General features: G+C 38.7%; 2 protein-coding genes and 1 long non-coding RNA gene across 7 annotated transcripts; 1 reads left to right on the top strand and 2 right to left on the bottom strand.

Annotated features, from left to right (window-relative positions):
* Positions 1-423: 423 nt before the first annotated feature.
* On the top strand, positions 424-11367 carry LOC121629582. The gene is made up of 3 exons (XR_006008392.1): positions 424-434; positions 2118-2128; positions 11284-11367. It is a non-coding gene; the product is annotated as an uncharacterized LOC121629582 (long non-coding RNA).
* On the bottom strand, positions 641-9326 carry c19h2orf42 (chromosome 19 C2orf42 homolog). 4 transcript variants are annotated; one of them, XM_041969222.1, is made up of 9 exons: positions 9232-9326; positions 7880-8991; positions 6854-6967; positions 6612-6716; positions 6352-6456; positions 4846-4953; positions 4404-4504; positions 3506-3668; positions 641-3193 (listed from the first exon to the last, which is right to left on the bottom strand). In XM_041969222.1, exons 2-9 carry the CDS (start codon positions 8955-8957, stop codon positions 2952-2954), a joined length of 2016 nt encoding a protein of 671 aa, XP_041825156.1. In that variant the 5' UTR covers positions 8958-8991; positions 9232-9326; the 3' UTR covers positions 641-2951. The 4 variants fall into 4 exon arrangements, with proteins under 4 accessions (XP_041825156.1, XP_041825153.1, XP_041825154.1 ...); XM_041969219.1 differs by having other exon boundaries at positions 9236-9318; XM_041969221.1 differs by having other exon boundaries at positions 3020-3193; positions 3510-3668; positions 9236-9318.
* Positions 10362-22789, bottom strand: LOC121629580 (nucleolysin TIA-1-like). 2 transcript variants are annotated; one of them, XM_041969224.1, is made up of 12 exons: positions 22591-22789; positions 18752-18848; positions 18338-18436; positions 16190-16244; positions 15174-15261; positions 14595-14670; positions 14354-14459; positions 13692-13790; positions 13528-13612; positions 12802-12943; positions 12519-12667; positions 10362-12296 (listed from the first exon to the last, which is right to left on the bottom strand). In XM_041969224.1, exons 1-12 carry the CDS (start codon positions 22614-22616, stop codon positions 12158-12160), a joined length of 1161 nt encoding a protein of 386 aa, XP_041825158.1. In that variant the 5' UTR covers positions 22617-22789; the 3' UTR covers positions 10362-12157. The 2 variants fall into 2 exon arrangements, with proteins under 2 accessions (XP_041825158.1, XP_041825159.1); XM_041969225.1 differs by having other exon boundaries at positions 12519-12664.
* Between the last annotated feature and the right edge of the window lie 215 nt (positions 22790-23004).

Raw genomic sequence — 23004 nt, 5'->3', positions numbered from 1 at the left:
AAATCTGTTGGTTGTCATAGATACAGTATTTTATTTTATTTAACATTTAATGATAGAAGCTTTTATTTACTTAGTTGTGCTTTTATGTCATGCCTTTCACAGGAAAACACCAACTTAAATTGGTTGTTACAAAAAGATTTTGTTATGCTAGTTTTAAGCCTGATTAATTGACCGAATAGTTTTACTAGTAGAGTACTTGTTAAATACTCAATATTAAAAAACTATATTTCTGAGTTGTTTTGTTTTGTTTTTTTTTAACTACTTCTCAGTTGTTGCACTTTTTTTCGTCCATGTTTGTGCATGTCTGTTAAATAAATGTGCGCGGTTGAACATTTTCATTGATTTGGGCCACGGCTTCTCATTAAGGAGGGGATGGTGAGTCTCGAAGCCAGACCAGTTGAGAAGCACTGATATAGACCACTATACCACATCTGGTTTTAAAAACTCCAGATTCTTTACCATTATGAAGAAAACAACACAATAAAGTTCAAGGATCTCTTCAAACAGGTCATGGACAAAGCTCTGAAGAAAGACAAATTAGGGATGGGCTACAAAATCATTAAAAAACTGAAAAGTCCTCAGTGCACCAGTGAATCTATTATGAGTAAAAGTTGTCAAGAAAGAACAGATGAGTCAAGCCCACAGTCAAAACAAGAAAGGCATTTAATCAGAGAGGAGAGGCTGCCAGGCAAGGGTTTGAGAATTTGTACATAAGACTAGTTTAACCAACAAGATCCTTATGGAAGACTGGATGTTGCTACAAGAAAACAAGAGTATGTTTGGAGACTCCCCAAACATGTGGAAGAAGATACAGATTCAACATAACTCTTTGGCTATCACACAAGCATTAAAATTTTCATTTTTATTTTTCCAAATCCTCCCATTGCGATACCCAAAACCTGTTAGCAACACACAGCTTATACGAACCTTAACTCGCAAACCAGTGCTAAATGGCTGTGAAAAAATACGGTCACACTGACAAATATCATCTCTACTTTAGTCAGCAATGAACAAATTATGTAAACTATTGAATGATTTTCAGTTCTGTCATCCTCATCATCATTTTATTTATAAATCGCTCCAACAGCAGCCACAGCTGAAACAAAGTGCTGCACATCCGAGAAAAGTCAAAGAACTGCATAAAAAAGCACACATTTAAAATTATTAAAGTTTAAAAGCAGGCAAATGGATAAGACCGACTCCAACCAATAAAAAAACATTCATTTATTTTCTAGAACGCTTATTCCGCCGGAGAGTCATGGGGGCTGGAGCCTGTCCCGGCAATTAGCAGACGAGAGGCAGAATAAAAACTAAATAAAATAAATCCAAAACCAAATAAGACCAAGTCTCAGGTTGAGTTAAAGGCCTATGAGTAAAAGACGGGTTATAAAAATGGACAGTCAGGTGACTTGCTGAATCAAAATCTACAAAAATGAATAAAATTCATCTTTCTAACAACTTGTTTTGCATCTCGTCTGGTTCTCCGTCCATATGATGCTGCTTCTCTTTATGCTCCATTTTAGCTTCTACCTCTTTAAGACCGCGCTCCAATGGCTCATTCTCCTCTGATTGGTCAGATTATTGATCCAAAAAGGTGGAATGTGAGACAGTAGCTTCTTTTTTTAGCTCCTTTCACTGAGTAGGTACAAAATCATTTTACGTAGTATGGTGTGGTAAAAAGCTGGTTTGTCCTTCTGGGTGAACATCGACTTCCTTCCAAATACCATGAATACTCCATTATGTAATTTTACCATGAGCTGATGTTTTTGGTTCATTTACCAGGATGTTCAAGCAATCTTTATAATGAAGATAACGTTTTTTGAGGTATCTAGTGTGTGACCTTGCATTGGAACTTTGAAAATACTCGAACAACGCATCTTTCTTGCACAGCGTTAGTGCGTTTGACCACCAGTTTACAAGAAATACATGAGTCTGCAAAGGTGACATGATTGAATACAAACAACTATGTCAATATGTTGCACTGGGATTTTATCAAGTCCAGGAAGAAAAGCTCGGATTACCAACAAGGCTTTAAGAATACTTAAATATTCTCCTACAGAGCACATAACTCCCTTCAGTGCTGACCCTAAAAAGCTTTAGAACAAGCTGAAAGACAGGAGAAAAAAAAGTCTTTTTAAGTTAAACTTGTCACAAAGACGAAGGCAGCTGATTATTCACATCTTGCATTGTAACAGAAATGCACTGATTTTATATGAGGTCACATACTCTATGTGTGGGTTGGCTACAGTGACAGGCGGTCAGGAGAGGCAGGCGAGGAAGTGCCTCACCAGCCATCACAAAAAAGAAAAAGAGTACATTAAATAAATATTATTTTCCACTGATTTGTGTTAAAAAAAAACATTTTCAGTAGGACTCTACACGTTTTTGACATTTTTTTTAAGTAATAGGCTGAATTTGAGTATTTCCTGGACCAATTCCAGGGCAGAAACTCTGGGTGAGGCAGGGGTGAGCTGTGCCTCACCTCTGACTGAGCGATCCAATACAAACCGGGTTGCATGACATGTGTCCGTTTCTGTTCCTCAGCATATCGCCAATATGAACTTTACAGAAATATTTGTTTTACACCATGACTCTCTACAGTCTGTGTAATGTCTTTAATGTACGTGCGAGAGAAATATTCCTGCTGATCGTTCAATAAAGTACAGAGAAAAGTTAGCAAGTGGGGTAGGCAGTATTCTGCCTCACCTCAAGGGGGCAACCTCACACTGCGAGTGTAACTGAAAGAGGAATGCTGATGGGATATGAAGCATTGTCAGTAGTTGCACGCTATTGGATGAATAGTGAAATAAGTTGCTCTTTTCAGTTCTTATAATTGTAAATCTGACTCCAGAGGAGTCAGTGCCTCACTAGACATGAACCTGACCGCGCATCACTGGTTGCCTATTGCTGATGTAAATGTAAGACTCCATAGTAAAGACAAGATTAGAGGGCTATTGCACAACGACTTGAAGAATGTCATCGGCCTTCTTGTCTTTGCTTTGGGTACAGTCTAACTTGCTGCGACCTCCTTTTTCTGCCACACTCATTTTTTCGTGAAGCTCCGATTGGCCGCTCTGCTGATGGCCAAACTCAAAGCTGATCCTGAGCTCTCCCATCTGACAGCGAGGCAGAACATCAGGGATCCATTCAATCACAAACGGACTGGCTTCCTTCTGATCGGCTGTGCCCGGCCCTGGCAGAGACACAGCAGAGTCAACACAAGACGTCACTTTTATGTGATTACAAACTAACAAACAAATTAAACCAGGGGTGTCCAAGTCCGGTCCTCGAGATCTACCTTTCTGCAACTTTTAGATGCAACCCTTCTCCAACACACCTGAATCAAATGACTGGCTCGTTACCAGGCCTCTGCAGAGCTGAATGCCATGCAGATGACATCTGATTCAAGTGTGTTGGAGAAGGGTTGCATCTAAAAGTTGCAGGATGGTAGATCTCGAGGACCGAACTTGAGCACCCCTGAATTAAACCCACAAAAGTCGCCCACCAACTTTAAGGAACGTGCGGAGCTCCATCGGTCGTATCGCTTGCGGCCGATCTGTCCTGCATCCATCAGGTAATTCTGGCTCAGGTGGAGGCTCTGGACAGCGAAAACGTGAGTAAGAGCCGTCCACGTTTTTTACAAAACTCTGAGTGAGCTCCAATGGTAGCTGGTGAACAGACGGGGAAGTGAAGTGTGAAAATATTTTTAGACAAACTCATACTTAAGTGATAGTTTAGCATTATTCAACAGTTTAAAAACTACAGCAGGCTTGTCAGGTCGACTGCCCAAGGTGCATCAGTTTGCACGTGATGTGTTGCAGTGCATCTCCACGTGCATCTGAAGTCAACACTTCCTGCTCTGTATCCAAATAAACCCACAGATGATGTCACACTGTCAGCTGAGCAGCAAGCAGGACATCACTAGGTCTACTCAGTGCAATACAGACTGAGTCCAAAACGCATTGTTTAAAGTTTTCTATTGTTGATTTGAACATGAGTCTGTTTCTTTGCATTCAGCTCTGCCTCTGTTGCATTAAATATGAACAAGCTCTAAACATTCGAGGAGTAAAAGGCAGCTCAAAGAGCCTACAGGACGAATCCAAAGCAGTTTTAATCACTATGTCAGCAGAAATGAAGACGGGGAGGTTTTTATTACAATGCTACATTCTGTGCTGCTGGACTTATTGTGTGGTTCAGTCAAGTAGTCAAACTTTGTACAGGAACTGCACTGTTCTCTTCTTAACAGGCTTACTGGAAAACTAGACCACTTTGAAATTACAACACCTAAAGAAATCCTGTCCTGTCACTTTCTTCTACATTTTAGGACGGGAGCAAAACAAGAATACTTGGCAGATTATCCCTGAAAGAAATCCATCCAGCTATACAGATACTTTAAAATTTACCTCTGTTGTGTCAAAGATGCGTTTGACCTGCAGCAGATTGGTGATGTGCCAGGTGTACTTGGAGAAAGAGCCAGGAGGAAGTCCATCATTCCTGACAAACGCTGACATTCATGCACAGTGATAAGATATCAGTTCATACTTTTTCTTAGTTTTGATAACATACTCTACTCTTCTAAACATTCCAAAAGGATAGAAGATAAACTTTTATCTCACTTTGTTAGCTTCAAACTTACATAAACCATATAGAAACATCACAAACCCAACACCTCATGATCAACTGGTTTTATATTTTACAATGTGTGGTCATTTTAAAGATTATCATTATCTTTTGCCTGTGAAATGTGTTAGTGTTACATCTCCTGACTGCGTTTAGCTCAGATGTGATAAAAAACAGCACTTAGTGGTGTTTATAGCAGTTATTTCATTAATGACAAATTCTCACCCTTTGAAATGTTGGGAAGTCTCCTCTTCTTGGATCCCAGCGACAGACGCTGTTGCAGCACGTTGAAGAACTCCTGGGGGATGTGGTAGACTAAAGGCTGTGGTTTCCCTGATGGGGTAAAAATAAAAAAAAACTTTTACAGTATGAAACAAGAAACTAAAGCCAACCATCATGCAGAAATCAACAGGAGGTGATGTTTTCTGTCATCAAACCGAAACTCCTCCCATCCAGAGTGAATTTTCTCAGAGTTTTTGAAACTATGAATTTTTATTGATGGTAAATAATAAAACAGATCAGTTTAGCAGTTAGAGGCACACAGCTCTCTATACTGTTCAATGTTTGTTGCTTCAACTTTATGCGACAGAAAACAGGTGTTTACACTGCCCTCTAGTGGCCACTCAAATGCAGGCTTGAAAGGGCATGCTTTTAAATAAAATGCTTATAAATCATTTCACATTCGGTTTAGTTAAAAAATACATTTGCTTAATGTCTGATTAATGTTACTTATTACTGAACTGCAACTTTGTTAGATAAATAATCTGTAAAAATACAGAATGATCAAGGCATTATTGTTTGGACAAATTAATTAATTCATAAAAAGAGCATAAGAGTAAACTAAGCTAGAGGAGCATGGATAATTAAGTCTTTGACTGCAGCTTTCTTCATTTTGTGAAATTCTTCAGATGGAAAGTTGTAAAGATGAAAAAAACCAGATATGTAAGGAATAACTTCGGTCTTGATGTCTGTTATCTGGAATTAATGGACAGCATGGAGGCCAGAAGTCCGTCATGCAGCAAAAACAGATTTAAGTACTAAATGGCTTTAAAGACTAAGTTGGAAGATTTTTTGTGTTTAGCTGAAGTTTTTCATAAGCCATAACTTGTCTCCGCTGTTGTTTGCAATGTAAGAATTGTGGGGATAACAGCAGTGGGGAGATGCAAGCTAATGTAATACGAAGTTTGGGGGATACGCACAGAGGACTGCACTAAATGTTGGAAATTATATTCTGATTATTTCTGTTCATTTCTACTGTTAGGGCATGCATAGCCACCTGATGCCAATTATCAAAGCTGATGCTGCATTTTACGAGCGATTCCACCAACACTACTTAATGGGTGAACGTGAATTAATGCACCACCTGCACCCAATCAGAATCCAGTATTCGCTCCTACTATTAAACATGTTAAGTCACAAACTTGTGAGATGGCAGTTGGTGATTTTTTTTAGGTTTGCTGCTTTCCCTTGATTCTAGTCTACATGCTAAAGGATTACTTTTACAGTTTTGGCATGACAGTGGTGTCACCTGAAAAATTGTCCTGTAAAATGTAGAGCAGAAGTAGAAGAAGGAGTTGAAGCTTTTTAAAAAGCAAATAATTGAAAACTAATTAAATGTACATAGTAAATTTGAATCTGCATCACTGTAGACATAAGCTCTAGATGAGACTGGAGCTCTCAGAGATGCTGGAACAGTCTGCTCATACTTCCACTCCAGAGCTTTGGCTTTACCATCAAACTGGAAGTGCATGGTCTGGTGGATCCTCTCTGTCACACTGGCCAGCCACCGATGGAAGCCCATCGTCACTGTGCGCTCATCCACAACCTGAGCGCTCCCTGAGAAGAAACACACACTAAGATTAGAAGACCTAAAATATATCATCATCCTGCAATTAAATGTTAGAAACATGCTATGACAGCAAGGACAAAGATGTCAGAGATTATGTAGAGAGCAGGAGGATGAGGAGGCTCAGTGGTGAGACTGGCAGCACCTGCAGCCTTCAGCCCGCCAGCGACTTTTCTCTGACCAGCTTTCCTAAAGGTGGTGGCGGACACTCCCTCCTTCCACACCGCAGGGCGAGAGCCCACGGAGGGGGCTTCACCAGGCCAGAAATTAAAGAAAGTTGGAAAAGATAAAGACAGAAAAGGAAGGTAGGACAGTGGAAGGTTCAGACAACATTCATGAGGGATTAATGTTTCAGGCTTTTTGTTTCAGGAGGTATAAAAAGCCCACCTGAGGTGGATTCATCCAGGCGGAGCTTCTTGGCTTTTTGATGGGAGTCTGCAGGTTCAGCCTGCAGCAGAGGTTTCTCACTGGGATTTATTCTGCTGGAAGCATTCTGGAAACCTGAGAGGAAAACAGAAAACAGAAGCACCAAACAAAGAAAAAGAAAAAAAATGAAACAGCTGAATCAAAAACATTACAGGAAAGGAAGCAGGCAACTAAAAAATGTTTAAATGTCATTTTATTTTAGATGCTTTTTTCTTTTAGTTCAGTTGTTTTGAATGTTTATTATGCTTTCAATAAAATGTTTCTATCCTAATTAATTAGCCCTTTTATTTTCAGTTTATTCATTAAATTATTAATACTTATGGCTGATGTTTATTCATTCAATATCTGGCAGTTGTGTATGTAAATCTGAGAGATTGCTGGGGTGTAGAGGGTATTTTTATATTAAATTTATTCTTATCCTAATTATATAAATACTATTAAATTTCTATTTTTTGTATTTTTTAAATGTAGAATTCTATTTATTTCAACATATTATTTTCTTATTTTTTATATTCTTTGAAATTCATATATATATATAAATAAATGTCTATTTTGAGGTTATTAAAGTATTACTCAATTTAAGTAAATGTACCATATGATATCCTGCCAGCAGCAATCACCCTGCAGAACAAGGCATTTTCTTTTAATAATAATTATTATTGCTTTGGGGAAAAGAAAAAACATACATCACAATTTCTCTTTTGGATTGGTGAAATATTTTAATTTAATTGAATTTAATTTGCATTTAACTTGATCGGTGTGCAATGATGTGCTAAATAAACTAAATGTATTAAATCTAATAGCATCCTGTATTTAATTCATGATTAATTTACTATATATGCAGCAATATTACATTAAGTGATGTGTAAATACACCTATGCTAATACTGAAACACTTTTTATTTTAGGTTCAGCTTCTACTTTCAGAGGCTCGCCTTTAAACCCCTCTAAAAGAAAAAGCTGGTATATATGACAACGAAATGTTTACCACTGGAAGTGTAGTTGATGAAAGCTGCAAACTCTGAAGCCAGCCTCTCGTTGCTTGCAAAGGCGCATACACAGGCGTGGAAGTGAAGGCAGGGCTGTGCTGTGAGCGCTCTAGGAGGAAGGTTAGAGCTCACTGATCCGACTGATCCATCCACACCAGGTTTATTTTTTCTTGTGTGACCTTGGCAGGCACACTGAAAGACACTTCTCTCGCCCTTTACAGCTTCTGACGGCCCTGCTGCCCCTACAGTGAGATGCAGGAGCCCCAGAGGATGTTGAGAGTCAGTGTGGCACTTCACCACTAGCGTGTCTTTGGAAACACGCTGCACCAAGGGCCCAGGGGACTCCGTGGCCAGCCTCCACAACTCATCTCTAACTTGAATGGAGACCTGCAAACCCTCCAGGACAGAGCTTTTGAAGGTTAGGGGTGCTGCATGGCTCTGACACTCTATGGCTTGCTTGATGTGGATGCAAAGGCTGTCAGAGGACTGCTTGGCTGCAGATTCCGACTCACGCTGATTTGACTTCTGACCCTGCCTGCAAGTAGGCAAAAAGCATCGCCCCAGGTTGATGCGGGTCAGAAGAGTGGCCCCATCCCCAGTTGCTATGGCTGTGTCAGTAGGAACTAGCTCAACAAAGCCCCACTGTGTAGCTGTGGCTCCTCTTCCTTTGTGACACACCGAAAACACCTGTGCTCCTCCACCTGAGCCGCCACCCAGGACTTCTCCGTCCCCTTGCTCTTTGCCCTCTGTCTCATTGCTGTCTGTTATCACCTTCACCACTTGCACTGCACATTTCTTGAGGTTTTTACCCTCTGAAGAAACATTTCTAAGGGACACTCCACAGGCCTTGTTCTTGCAGCTGAGTCCACGGGTGCCGTTATAGACACCACACTGAGGACACTTGCGAATGCCCCGCAGCGTGGCTCTCCCCAGGTTGCAGAGAAAGGCAGGGGTTGTGGAGGTGGGTTTTTTACTGTCTCGCTGTTTTATTGCAAGATTGGCCTTTTTGGTTGCCGTCTGAGGAGAGGAGGGTGAGATGTTGTTGGTTGAAGAGGAGGTAGTTATTTCACTGTCCATTTTGGGGCTCAGCTGGGCATAAACGGATTCAAACCTTGACAATAAAATAAAGAATAAATGTCAAGAAAATACATCTATATTTTCTGTGTAAGATCTTATTAGGCTTTTAATAATGTTTACTTAAATTACAATGACATTCTTATATTAGTCTCGCAGTTTAAATTTTTACAACTGCTTAAAATGTACAAAAGCTAGACCAAACTCGTCGTGAACGCATCACCTATGTCACGTATGATATTTCTGCGCGTGCTTTTTGAACAAATGTTCAAACTACCTACAATCCGTCTCTGTTTGGTCAAATCCAGCTCCACTCAAGCCTCCAAAACCGTCTCGGCCGTCGCCATTCCTCCTTACATCCAGATAACCGCATTGCGCCTGTAACGACACTCCCAATTGGACGATGGCGATCACGTGGGAAAAAAGCCTAGGCGGGCGTCTATGGAGCGTTGAATCATGGGAAGTGTAGTCGATTTAAATCTGCAAGCGGAAAATTTTATCGATACAACTATTAAAATGTTTTTAATTGTCGAGAAATGCGTCAAACGATTAATAACGCACTTGTTAAATAGAATGTTTTTAATGTGAGTGTAATTAATCTCAAACATTAAACATTTCAAGAAGAAAACTGCCAAGATAAATGGTAAATGGACTGTACTTCATGTTGACCATTCTCTTTTCTCTAGCCTGTGCTCTTAAAGCCTGGTAGCTGGCAATCAAACCTTCTTTAATAATCCTTAAGCTATGGTCGTGTCCACATGGAGACAAAGTTTTAATCATTTGGTCTACATGGAACTGGTGTTTTGGGAGCCCAAAATTAATTAAAATAATTAATAAAGGTCCCAAAGTGAATAAATGTGAACAGCACTGTTTCATTTATATGTTTAAAACCCATACAGATGTCTTCTGCCACCTCACCTGTAGCCTGCATGTGAAAACCCCACCGTCCTCTACAACAATGACGGATTACTGTTTTGCATTTATGCTGCAGAGGCTACTGAGAGTGATACGGATTTTAGAGCTTTTTTTTAGCTTAATTCTCCATCATCATCTTCTTGGTAATTTCTTTTACATCACACGAGTTCACAAGTTTATTATTTAGTTTTTGGTGCATTTCTGTGTCATCATTTTAGTGCCATTTACAAGCCTGGCACACACGGTAAATAGACTGTACTTACATAGCACTACAGCATGTTCCAATGGTTTTGGGCTGGGACACACATTTCTTAAAACAATTGTTTTTGTGTGCACCAGCACATCTGCTCCTTTAAGTATCCAATTTTTCAAATTTGTCATAACCAAAGCAACTCTGCCCTTACAGGAGCTTGGTGCAAAATCAAACACGAGGCTTGCTGACTATTTTCTCAGCTGGTTTCAAGGATGAAATGCAAACAGTGTGAATGTAGCCTGTTTTAAACATCAGCAATTTAATGGGACAAAAGCAAAGAAAAAAAAAACACAAACCATGTTACTGACGTATCAACAGAACTTCTCTTGCCAAAACATAGGCTGAAAACATTCATAGGCACTGCCTACTCTTGGGTGATTTTTGGTTAAATTAAAAGTAACTCACTTAATAAGGCAACACAATGGATCTTCCAACTACATTAAGATGACGGTGGCCACAGTGTAAAAATCTGATCCTTATAAGTGGGTTTCTGAATCTATAAAAACAATCACTAAATTGTTGTAAAACAGAATAACTTAAATCATGAATTTCTGGTCAATCTATAGGCTTCTGCATTACATGGCAATGCTGTTTGTCCTCCATGCTGCTGGAAGAATGAAATGTTGCCCTTTCTACTGCACATGGACCAGCACCAGACGGGGATGCTACGGTCAAACAGCTGTTTGTCGCCCATTTTCACCCAACCAGGAGCAAGCACGCTTCCTTAACATGTCTTTATACAAATTCAGTACAATTTAACAGACTGCTTGGTTATTTACAAAAAAAAAACAGGCTTCCAAATAAATCACAAAGTGGAATGCAAAAACAAAGGAAAAAAAAAATCCTAGTATTTCAAATTTTGTGAAAAGATAGCCTTAGGTATTTGTGCAATATTTGTCTGCCTATAAGTAAGATAAGAGTGGCAGTAATCCCTGCAATTGTTTTGAGATAAACTAATTTAAAAAATAAAAGTTGACAGCCACTTAACATTTTATAAACAAAACACAAAAAGGTCTTGTGTGTCATATGGTTTGATGGTGTCATCTTAACTTTTCCGCAATCCTGAAATCAAACACAAAAAGGCAAAAAGCTCTTTATACAATGTCAGCATTTTTAAGTTGCACAAAAGAAAAAAAAAAAAGTCTCTTTTCTCTACCATAGCAAAAAAAAAAAAAAAGTTGGTATAGTCCTTTTTGTTTCAGGGGAAGATGACCAGGATATTGTCTCGGTGAGTAAAAGCATCAGTTCATGCATACACACACGCTCGCACGCACACACACTTCTTATCCACAGATGGGATTCTCCGTCTGTTCAGTTCGGTCCAGGAGGTGATGTGAAGGAACGCTGACGTCTACTTGTTTTGTTGCATCCATTTCCCTTCAATCTGCCCACGTCTATTTTACAGAATGATCTGACACCAGGAGAGCTTTCCGAGACGTGTGCATTGATTTTGTAGCCGTGAAAAGAGCAACAGTGAGATCGACAGGCTCCAGCAGAGAGAAAATAAAAACCTCTTTGTCGATACGAGTCTTGTGGCTGCGCTGAAATACTGTGGACTATTGAGTGCTTTCTGTAGCGGAGTTCGTTGCCTCTCCTCCCTGTATGATTATTAAATATTGGTATAAAATTCTGCCCTTGCTCTTTGGCTCTGAGGGGCTGAAAAGAAAGAAAGCTGCTGTTCTAACATATTTAATCTGCTTAATTTGTCTCTTTAGCTAAACTTCCTGTGCTAGAAATATCTTGACATGTTGTATAATTTACATTTGGCCAGTAATACACCAAACAATAAAATGGGCCCAGGAATGCAAGGTGCATTAGCAGTAGCTTTAAACAGTGTTCAAGTGTGGATCGTTATCTTTACACTTGCAGATTTTGGGCAGTGGGTGAGGTTTTGGGCTGGTAAAGTAGAGAAAATGGCGTACCAGCTTCAATAACAGTAATTTTGTGATGTGACAGACAGAGCACATCTTATGCACTCGTTCCCCAGCAGAGTATCATCCTTATGGCCTCGGGCGCTTACAGAGGGCTACCGTGATCAGTGGGTGTGGTAGCCAGCGGTGCTCATGCCTGCCTGGTTGGTTAGCACCGTCCCGTTGACTCCCTGCCCAGGCTCCACCATGCCTCCATTGCTAATGGCGCCCACACCTGTCCATCCAGCTCCAGCATGTAAATGACTGTAAAAAGAGGAGTGGACAGGAACCTGATCAATATGTAGTCATTTTGAGCTTCAGATTAACGTTGGACAGCTGTGATAAGTACCGTACAGGCCAACTGTCTTAATATTAGAACAAACTGTTATAATCTGGATAATAATTAATGAATAAGAAAGAAAGAAAATTGCATCAGAACAGGACTCAATGAGGAAATAAAATATTGTCCAGCAATGTTCCACTCACTTGTAGCCCTGCTGATCCCAAGTCTGTCCATAGACACCGTAGCTTGGTACCTGCCATCCATTGGGCACATACTGACCAATCTGCTGTGTGTTGCTGTACCACTGACCCCACTGACTGTAGGGCTGCGCTGCGAAGCTCAGCGTGTTCTGCTGACATACAGATTAATATTTTAGGGAGCAGAATATCACATTGCAGCAACATCGCACAGAAGTAACACCAAGATCTCTTAGTTAAAGGTGTGGGTGCAGTCTACCAATGCATAATAAGTAAGAAATCTTCATACCTGTGCCATCTGTACCTGCTGTATGGGACCCTGGACCATATCTGTTGTTTCTTTGCCCCAATAACACTTCACAACATAGCCCTCTATGGAAGTGCCATTGACAGAAACTATGGCATGAGCTGCTGCCTCATGAGAGTTGAATCTGTGCAAAGAGCGTAGATAGATTGGTGAATATCAAGCTATCCAACAAAGACAGCAGGTTTATTCGACAGCTCCAAAAAAAATTAAGGCTCAAATTAGGCCTTGATTAAATGGCACTGATTACATGCGTGTGGCTGCCACCACATGTGGCCCACAAGGAAATTTGCCATGAAGACGACGTCCTATATAAGGACAGAGCACAGGACACTTCTGGCTCACAAAATACTTGCTGTAATCCATGTCCAGGCCAACAACTGACATCTGGACCACATGTGTCCAACAGGAGTCTTGCCATAATCCAAGCTCGGCTGGCTAGTGACATTCTGTCAACTTCTGACCCACGCGATACTTGCTAGCGCTTTAACTAAGCCACAAGGGACTGTAGATGTAAAATAGCCATTTGACTAACTCAGCTACATTTACAGTAATGTCTACTAACAATGTCCTTGTCAAATAAACCCACTAAAAGAAAGTGCCAGCAGTAGCCTGTATTCAGCCCAAACATGTCTGCTATCTGGGTTGCATCGTTATGGCATCAAATAAATCCATATTTCGTCTGACAGGCGTCTTAGAAAATCAGTGTACCTCACAAATGAGTAGCCTTTCTCTGGGAAAACACGGATTTCCATTATTTGACCAAAAGGTGAGAAGGTCTGTCTCATAATTTGCTCTGTGAACAAAAGAAATAAAGTTTTAATGTTCAGTTTTGTCATTTTGAAAGTGCAGGTTAGTGTTAAACTATACCTTACCTGTGAGACCTGTTGTGACTCCTCCGCAGTAGACGGTACAGTTACTGGGGCTGGACTGGTTCACCACCTCATCAAATGATAGCTGCTTGGTATTGGTTGCTAAAAGGAAAGAACAAAGGGTGACATAGTGAACTAGTATTATTATAAAAACACCAACTTATGCTGTATATTCCCTCTATTACTGTATATACTCCCAAAAATGCCAGATAGAGGCAAGATTTTCTTTAAATCCTTTTATACAAACTACTAGACAGGGAATGAGCAACTTAATAATAAGCATATAAAGACGATGACATATGACCAATCAGCTATTGTCAGCGTCAAGTTTGTGAAGTCTTACAAGTTTGTTTTGTTTAGCTATTTACTGAGTAAATCCAGGCTAAAAAGATACAATATCTGTAGAGAAAATAATAAACAGTCTGCAGATGAAAGCCTGTTGTCCTAGATGTTCTATCAAATTGTATTTAATCTTTAAATTCACAAATAGTTTCCCCATTTCTTCCATCCTTGTTAATGACTGATAAAAATTTGGAGGAAGTCAAAGTGAACTTTTTCTTTGAGAATCACGTACACAGTGGTGGTGTTCTGGGCCAAATACCAACAACCATCACCATATCCATCAAACATCAGTCTAAAATTATACTTGATCACTGTGAACTTACTTTCATTCGTGGCTTTGGGAGCAGGCTTCCTCGTGGCCCAGTTGGTCCTGATCTGCCTTCCTCCCAGCCACTGACCTCCCATCTGCTGAATGGCATTCTCTGCATCCTGAGAGCACAAAGAGCACCAACAAAAAAAATCCATATTTGATCATACTTGAGGCCATCTTTAAATCCAGTCTGTTAGCAAGCAAACTGGATTTGTGTGTCCTCTGACATGCTGTCACGACTGGCACACACTCACCCATTTGTTGAAAAAGGAAACAAAGCCGTAGCCTTTAGATTTACCCGTGGCCATGTCTTTCACCACCCGACAGTCCCTGTGGATAAATACCAGAAAAAAAATCTAATCTGAATTCATGTCCTGAATAGTTTAAAGCATGGATCAACCACCAACTCTACACCTCTTGGGCCGGTGTCCTGCAGGTTTAAGATTTTTTCCCTGCAGCAACACACACGACTTAAATTAATGGTTCATCAACAGGCTTGTACAGACCTTGACAACGAGTTCTAGGCTCACCATTTCATTTGAATTGGGTGTGCTGCAGCAGGGAAATGTCTAAAACAAGTTAAAGGTTCATCCATTTCCAAATTAATTGATGTTTCCATACTTCAAAATGGTGACGTTTAGTCCAAATTAACCATGTTTATTTAATGATTGTATTCAATGCTTGCCACTAAGTAATTGTGATTCATTTCTTTATTTCTAAGGTTTACAATGGTCCAAATTATTTAAGACCATCTAAAATCAACTCTCAAGGACATTTAAAAGAAAACAAACATGCATAAATAACATGGTAATCGTTACACGGAGTGTACTCACGATATTTTCCCAAATGGAGCGAATGCTGCCTTTATGTCATCTGTGGTGATTTCAGGACTTAAATCTCCAACAAAAACATGGAAGTGACCTTTTAAAAAAAACCAAAATACACATTTTGATCAGAAAATATTAAGCATACAAAAAGAAATGATATATTTGACTATTTAAAACTAATCTTCAAAAACAGAGCGAGTCTAAATTTAAGCAGTTTCACATGTGTAATGGTCACATCAGAGGAAGCAGACAGTCAAATTCTTTACTTTCCACTGGGGCTGGGCAATATGGCCTAAAAATAAAATCTTTGACTTTTTTAATCCATTTAATCGATTTTGCTTCTTTTATTTCTTAAAAACATAATAATCTTATTAAAAACAATATTATACTTGAAGCTTTTGAATGTCAAATGTTTGTTTTAATTATTTATATGAATGAATAACAGCAAAAAAATTAATAGTATAACTTTCCCACCATAGAAGTTATATTTCATGTCTTAATCTGGATCCTTATCATATGGGATCCACTGCTGAAATAATTCCCCTGATGTTGGTCGTTTATAGTGAGAGTTTGTGGGCTGAAGTTGTCTTCTGCATTTGTGACTGCAGTTATATGCACAGCTAAATTCCAGACGTGACGCTCACTTCACTGTAAACCTGTTAGAGCTACAAAAACTGTTCTGGTGCAGAGAGAGGGCCGAGTCCGCTGCTTACTATGGAAGCCCAAGGATAGCGTTTGTGGTGCATATAAAAGAGGGGAAAAAATCCTTATTTTCATAAAATCTAAATAGTCCCAAAAAAAAAAAAGAAATTTCTATTTAATCAATTAACCATTGATTTTTTTCCCTATTTTCCACTATTTTCCACTTCCATCTAGGCTGCAGAATGCTTGTATAAAAGTGTGGATGTCACAAACTTTTACAGTCATAAGAAATCAATGTGAAATTCTAGAGATTATTGGTGTGTTCATATGTACAAACGCCTCCAGTAAACAGGACATTTAATATTAGATGAGCTCCTTACTGCTCGTGTCTTTCTTCTGGCTCGTTGGTGTTGTGGCCCAGTTGACTTTCACCTCCTGAAAGAGAGACAGATGCAGAAAGCGAGGAAGGAGAAAAGGTGAGATGTGAAGCCTGCTTGTAGGAGAGAGGAAGCTTGTCTTTCTCTGATTAGAGGGTTTGTCACACACCAGCTTTACTAAAGGTCAGATTTTGTGATTGAAGACTTAATAAGATGGTCTCTGTAAGCCACATTCGGATTCTTAAACCACCAACACAAACTGATTATCCATCCTTATTTAATTCTACAAACCTCTGCATTAATAGACACAGTAAAATACAGTGGCGTACAAAGACTTCGCCTTTATAATCAGGAACATTTCATTCTCAGTCTAGTAATAATTTGGAGCAAAACTGTAGGAAGTAAGGTCCAAATAACAAGGGACTTACAAACAAGTGATTTTTACGAACTTGTTATACTCCTCAAATGGTCCTTCAATACCTGTTGAGGATAAAATATTTTCAACTGAATGTATTTTTCTTGAAGTTACTCTTATGTGGATTTTATGTGGAAATAACTTTGCAAAAGAACACACAGCAGTAAAGATGTAGGGGGGACAGAAGAGCATCAATTAAAGTAGATCAAAGAATGTGTTACATGTTGCATGATCACACAGCAGGGCCACGATAAATTAATTCATACACAGATGGAAACTCACTCAAGGAAATTGTCATTGAAAACAGGGACAGCATGGAGCATGAAGTGACAAAAGACCCAAACAGCACCGTATTTACACAATGTCATTTAATGAACTATGTGTACTGTAGATTTAAAACTAAACATGTCACTACTTTATGAAACGGCATACATTATAGAGACCATTGTTTCTAGAAGCTAAATGTAACTGGCTATTGACCTAATTTTGTAACCTAATAACATAAAACACGTGCAAACTACAGTGGATTTCATGCTTTATTTGAACCCCAGACTAAATTTTTCTCATTACTAAACACTGGTGAAAGTTTTAGGAGCACTGTTTAAATTCAGCTCTTTACCATAAAACCTTATTGATAGTCTGGCAAAAAAAAAAAAAAGTGTGCACATAAATGAGTTGTAGTTTAAGCACAATAATGTACCTTTTCATCCCAGTCACACAGTATGGTTTGTCATTAATAGCACGTCTATCATTAGAAATGCTTGCTTGTTTCAGAATGGTCCTTATTTTATATAAAAACATGACAATTTTAAAATAATTTGAAAGTATAATGAAACTAAGACAATTTGTTGACAGTTTAGATGTGTTGTAATTAAGAATTTTCTCATTTATTGATAAAAACTACACCAATACTGAAGCTATTTTATGTGAATATGAGAATATCTTTATTGCACACAATGGGGTCGCAGACCTTCTGCAATGTCATACAACATATATTCAAGCCTGTGGCTGTTTGTCCATTTGCTCTGCTAAATATTTAGCAACACTAAAAAAAAGAGCCCAGTGAAACCATCAGAAAGCTTCATCCATTAATTACCAGCCCATTTTGAGAGCAAGGGGTTAGAAACGGCAGCATATGGTGATTCAGTTGAGACACTAAACAAAAAAGAAAAAAAGATCTTTACACACACTATTTGAGTCTAAATGTCTTGGGGAACATTTCTGTTGACATATTGTTTGGAAATATAATTCAGACTTGCTCAAATCTGAAGGTCTGATTAATTTAAAAAAAAATCATAAATCAAAAAAGATCCCACAATGCAATGCATACAGCAAAAGCAAAATTTAATGCATAAAACAATTACTCTTATCTGATTTGTAAAAATGAGCATTTAATTGATCTTTACTGATTACAATGTATTAATGCCACAAGAAGTAAGAAGGCAGGAAACAACTCCAAAAAGATCTCACTGGTAATCCAGATGCATGTTCTTCAACACTGTTAAGCTTCAGAGCAGCGAGATAACAGATCAAGTGTGGTGTTCCCACCCTCATTATTTAGACTGTGCACAGAAGAAGGATGTGCGCAGGGGAATAAAAGAAATTAGGTGAGGTGGAGCAGAAAGAAGGAAGTAAGATAGGGTTTAACAAGACAAGTTACTCCAAGTGGCTTCCCTTCAAACCCTGCCCACCCAGCCTTGCCCTTGGTGACTCACCCACGAGATATGATAGCTTACCTTACCCAGTATTTTCCGACCATTCATGGCTGCAATTGTGGCAGTAGCATGTCTATGCTCATAGAACTCCACAAAGCAGTACGGATCATGACCTGCTGTCTAAAGTGGACAAGAAACAAAGATATTTTAATTCACTGAGGGAAGGACACGTCTTGTAAATGACATCAGTAAGCATTAAAATGGAAGGAAGCAGTGCTCCTGCACACTGGAAAGAGCTGAGCATAAACAGGATGAAACAAAGCAATCAAGCAAACACATCAGATCACAGGAGCTATAAGCAAAGCATATATGTAAAGTGTATATGCATGAATTCTCAGGAGGAAAAAAGGTTTTGCTATTTTTTCATACGTAAGAAGGAGGAAGTGGCAACATACTTCCGTGGGGCGGAAGAAAAAAGAAGAAAACAAGACTCACATCTACTATCATTTTACAGCTTTTGCAGGGGCCAATCTGACCAAACAACTCCAAGATGAGGGCCTCCGTCACGTCCCGGGACAGATTTCCCACATACCTGGATACATAAACACAAACCACAGAAAGAAGTACTGCGTATTATTGTGATGGCAAATAGATCTTGTTTGAGTGGTGGTGTAGCAGGAAGCTTTCTCACAAATGTCTAAAGCTGGCTTCTTTATGTTTCATTTAACAAGGACACATTATAACTGTGAGGAAGTAAAAATCTTAAAATGCCACTTGGTTTAAAATTATTTTAAACAAAATGTACAAAAAATAAATAAATACTTCATCAGCAGAACTACCACAGGAGTGTTTTATTGATTTTAAATAACTGGTAAAGAGATTATTCTACAAAAATAAAAACTTTACCAACACATTTTAACTTTTAATTAAATAATTTTCCTTGTTTAGACATTAGAAATGGCTCCAAAAAATATTGAAAATCTTGAAATGAGTAAAAATTGGATGAGTATATGATGTGGTTTTGAAATCCAGTAATTACTTCTTACTTTTGACTATTTAATCTATTATGGTGGGAAAAAATTGTATATTGAGGTACTACAGCTCAAATGAATCAATTACCACACTTAAGTATTTTTTCAAGTTCCAACACAATAACAGCCTGCCTACAATGATACTAATACAAAAGTGTCTTTGCTCTGTGTGGTTACATGAGTCAAACATCCTGCTGTTTCTAACTTTCTCTCTGGGAAATCATCATCATACATCTACAGTAACTACAACCACTACTGTTTATGTAACTCCACCCACTGCCAAATTTTGAAAAAAACACCAAAAACTGCAAGGGTTGGGGTGCAAGGTGTGGGGGTAATCAAGGGGTAGAGTGGGCGGAGTGTAAACACAGGCAGAAATGAATAAATGACGGAGAGCAGCTCAGCGGATACTAGCAAGATGGAGATACAGATTCAGATTTGAGGTGGAAGGCTTTTCCCCTCCAGAATCCTTTCAGCTACACAACGCAGTGGTGGAAGAACGAGGTGGTCCTGAGCCGTATCACTCAGAGCCGTTAAGCTCGTTACATACTCCACAAGAAGCGAGAACTTTGTTCTTGCTCTCGAGGTCACAAAAGGAAAAAAGTTTGTATTGCTCCAGTCATTTACTTCTACATGAGAAGCTTCATCTTCAACGGGGCAGGATAACTGCAAGGGGGGGGGGGGTCTGATTTTATGTGCAATAAACAGCTGACCGGGTTAATTCATATTTAACGAGAAACGGGCCTTTTAAGAGAACCGCGACCTGTCCCAATTCACGTCTGTGAGAGCAATTTGATTTCATTTTGCTCTGGCCTCTGCAGGCTCAGGCAGGCGTTAGCGACTCGCAGCAGTTCGTGGAAGCTGCAGGAAGAGCTGCTGCCACGATTTGAGCTGTTGTCTGTCGCTAAATGAGGATCAGCAGGTGAAGAATAAAGTCCAGTGTCTTATACACCTCTCAAAAGCACAAATCTGTCCAACTGCAGCAATATTTTCTGAAAAGCTGTGTAAAAGTCCAGAAGTCTGAAACGAGTGAATCTACATCAGATAACATGTTCACATCCATAAATATGCGTCGTGGGCATGGTTTCTATGCCTGCAAGGCAACGACCTGCCTTTTATGCATTTGGAGGGAGGGGACTGTGAGGGTTTTAAATTTTTCGAGACGAAGAGGAGAACCAAGTTTACCTCTAGGTCACGAAAAACAATACCCTGTAGGGTCGTTTTGAGTAATTTTTGATGAACAAATCCTGATTTTGAAAGAAATTTTACAATGACAAATTTTAACAACAGTACTGGTGGTTTTCATCACATTTAAGTAACATGTTTTTACAGCTCAAAATAATACATTTTAGGGTCCTTTAAGTATAAATTTACTGAACACTGTCTTGAAGTTACTTGAATGGAAATTTGGTCAGATGACACAAGTTACAAAAATCATGACTAGTAGAGTCTAGCAATCATCTGAAATAGTTAAAAGTGGTCACATGCTGAAAGTCTTAAAAAGCCTGTTTTTATGTATTTAGCAGTGTGACAAATGACCTGCTCTTTACAATAAAAAACAATAAATAAAACAAATACTCTGCAGGAATATGGAACAATAAAGCATGTGGGGAGCAATCAGGCCGGTTTTAGTCTAGTTGAGCGTATACATGCGGAAATTACTTGACTTTCTAGATTCCCAGTACACCACTGGATTTCTGAGGGTTCATTTCCAACAAAGAGTTGTTCTGCTTTAGAGAGCATGTAAAAAAACTGAGAATGTTTTTTTTTTTTTTTTTAATTAAATACATAACTTAAAAGAAATAAATAAATAAACCCTCAAATGGATAAAATCGAAAGGCTTCAAAATGGTAGATGTACCAATAGGAGTCATGGTGGATGTGTCAAAGTACTATCATCATTTGATAAATAAAATTCTACAAATTTAGCAGGTTTTCTTTCTTACAGACAAAAAAGTTTCTTACTGGAAAAAAATGCTGTTTTAAAATGATTTACTGTCTTCAATTTTCTATGCATATAAAAGCCTGGAGAGAAAGAAAAATCTATACTTTTCAAACAGCTAGAAACTTAGATATAGAGTTGATCAAATATATTTTACATGTTCTCTCAAGGCTGTAACATTCAATAAATAATTCAATCTGAGAACATTTTTGTAAGTGCCTCTCTCATTATATATATATATATATATATATATATATATATATATATATATATATATATATATATATATATATGCAGATCCAGTGGGAGTATTATGTTGGTTTCAACGTCTTAAGATTGTCAACATGGAACTGAGACAATTCTTTTCACTGCAAATTATTTGCAGACTAAATTAGTTGTTTATGAGTTAAAATTACCAGCAAATAGGCTTATGTTGACAATAATAATAATGATTAATAATGATTATTATTATTATTAATAATAATCATAATAATATTAATAATAATATTAATAATAATAATAATAACTTCTCAATGAAAAAAAAAATATGTTAAGGCCCGGCTGAAACTTAATATAGAAGCAACAAATTAGCTCGAAATACGGCCACATTTGGGATACAAGGAAATGCAAATGTATGAAAACAGAGAAATCTTAAGACAGCTTGTTCCAAACGAGTCTGTAATTATAGCATTTAATGATAAGCCAAACATAGAGTGCAGCAAGGGAGAAGCAACATTACTGGAATATCAGCTACTGACCTCGCTTGCCTCGCTGCAGGCTTTAAATAGATATATGTTCATCATTCTCAGATGTATAAACATAATCAGTTTCATAACCAAATTAGAACCAGCATCAAGGCTTGGGCTCCATAACGTTCCTATATAAATACGTTCCCAGGCCTGTAAGATAACGGCTAGAACATTACCTCCATTGAGGTCGGTTGTTTAATGTTTTTCAGCTAACAGCAGGACTTCACTGCGGTGTTAAACACCCTCTCGTACATTTAGCGAACCTCACACACCAAACGTGACTTCTTTTATGAACATTTCTACCTTTACACGTGTTTTAAAGGGTGATGTGTGAAGCGATGCGTAAATCAAGATTTTTCTGGAACTAACTAGCTTGTTATCTAGATAGCATTAAGCAGTGCTGATTTTAAAAGGTATTTGAATCATTACGCCATGTTAGCTTGTTATTGAGACATTATGTGGGAGATGTATGAAAGAAAGGACCCAAGTAAAAGAGCATTAAAATGTAATATTTCAAAGAAAGAACTGGTATAAAATTTAAGTGCGCTAGCCGTAGTGCAATGTTACGTGACGAATACAAGCTTTTAGCTCGGTAACGCAGTCACACACTTACAGGGTTTTAGGCTGCTCATCGTCCATTCTGTCTCACTTGCTGGCCGAAAACAAGTCGCGACCCCGAGAGAAAATCCACGACTGTTGCGGGCAGCTATCTGTTGCACCGTTAAGATATTCTAATAAGGAATGTGAAGGGATTTAAAACCGCTGCTAGCTCCAGAGTGAACAATGGGCTGCCGACAAAGATGGCGGAGCGACCGGGGCCTACCCGAAGCGCGCGTGCGCAATAGTTCAGCCAAAGGCGACTCCTTAGTCAGATTGCAAAATAGTGCTAAGTGGCAATCACGGAGCAGGACAAACAGTAACGGCAACTCCTGACTTATGAAGTGTGATGCTTAATTACAGCAAATTTTATCCTTTAATCATTTTTTAAAGAGATAAAAGAATCAGGCTCATCAGATAATTATAAAGA

Source organism: Melanotaenia boesemani, chromosome 19 (assembly GCF_017639745.1).
Source record: "Melanotaenia boesemani isolate fMelBoe1 chromosome 19, fMelBoe1.pri, whole genome shotgun sequence".
Lineage (NCBI taxonomy): Eukaryota > Metazoa > Chordata > Actinopteri > Atheriniformes > Melanotaeniidae > Melanotaenia > Melanotaenia boesemani.
This window is presented reverse-complemented; position numbering and strand designations above follow the sequence as displayed.

Bases quoted from the DNA above. Each gene is read 5' to 3' on its own strand.
- c19h2orf42 (XM_041969222.1), bottom strand. From the start codon at position 8,957: ATGGACAGTGAAATAACTACCTCCTCTTCAACCAACAACATCTCACCC. The intron at 6,717-6,853 runs GTGGGCTTTTTA...GGCCTGGTGAAG, and splicing joins CCTGGATGAATCCACCTCAG to CCCCCTCCGTGGGCTCTCGC. The intron at 6,457-6,611 runs GTGCTGCCAGTC...GTTTCTTCTCAG, and splicing joins TGGCGGGCTGAAGGCTGCAG to GGAGCGCTCAGGTTGTGGAT.
- LOC121629580 (XM_041969224.1), bottom strand. From the start codon at position 22,616: ATGGACGATGAGCAGCCTAAAACCCT. The intron at 18,849-22,590 runs GTAAGTGTGTGA...TTATGTATCCAG, and splicing joins GATGAGCAGCCTAAAACCCT to GTATGTGGGAAATCTGTCCC. The intron at 16,245-18,337 runs GTAAGCTATCAT...TCTCTCTTTCAG, and splicing joins GTCGGAAAATACTGGGTAAG to GAGGTGAAAGTCAACTGGGC.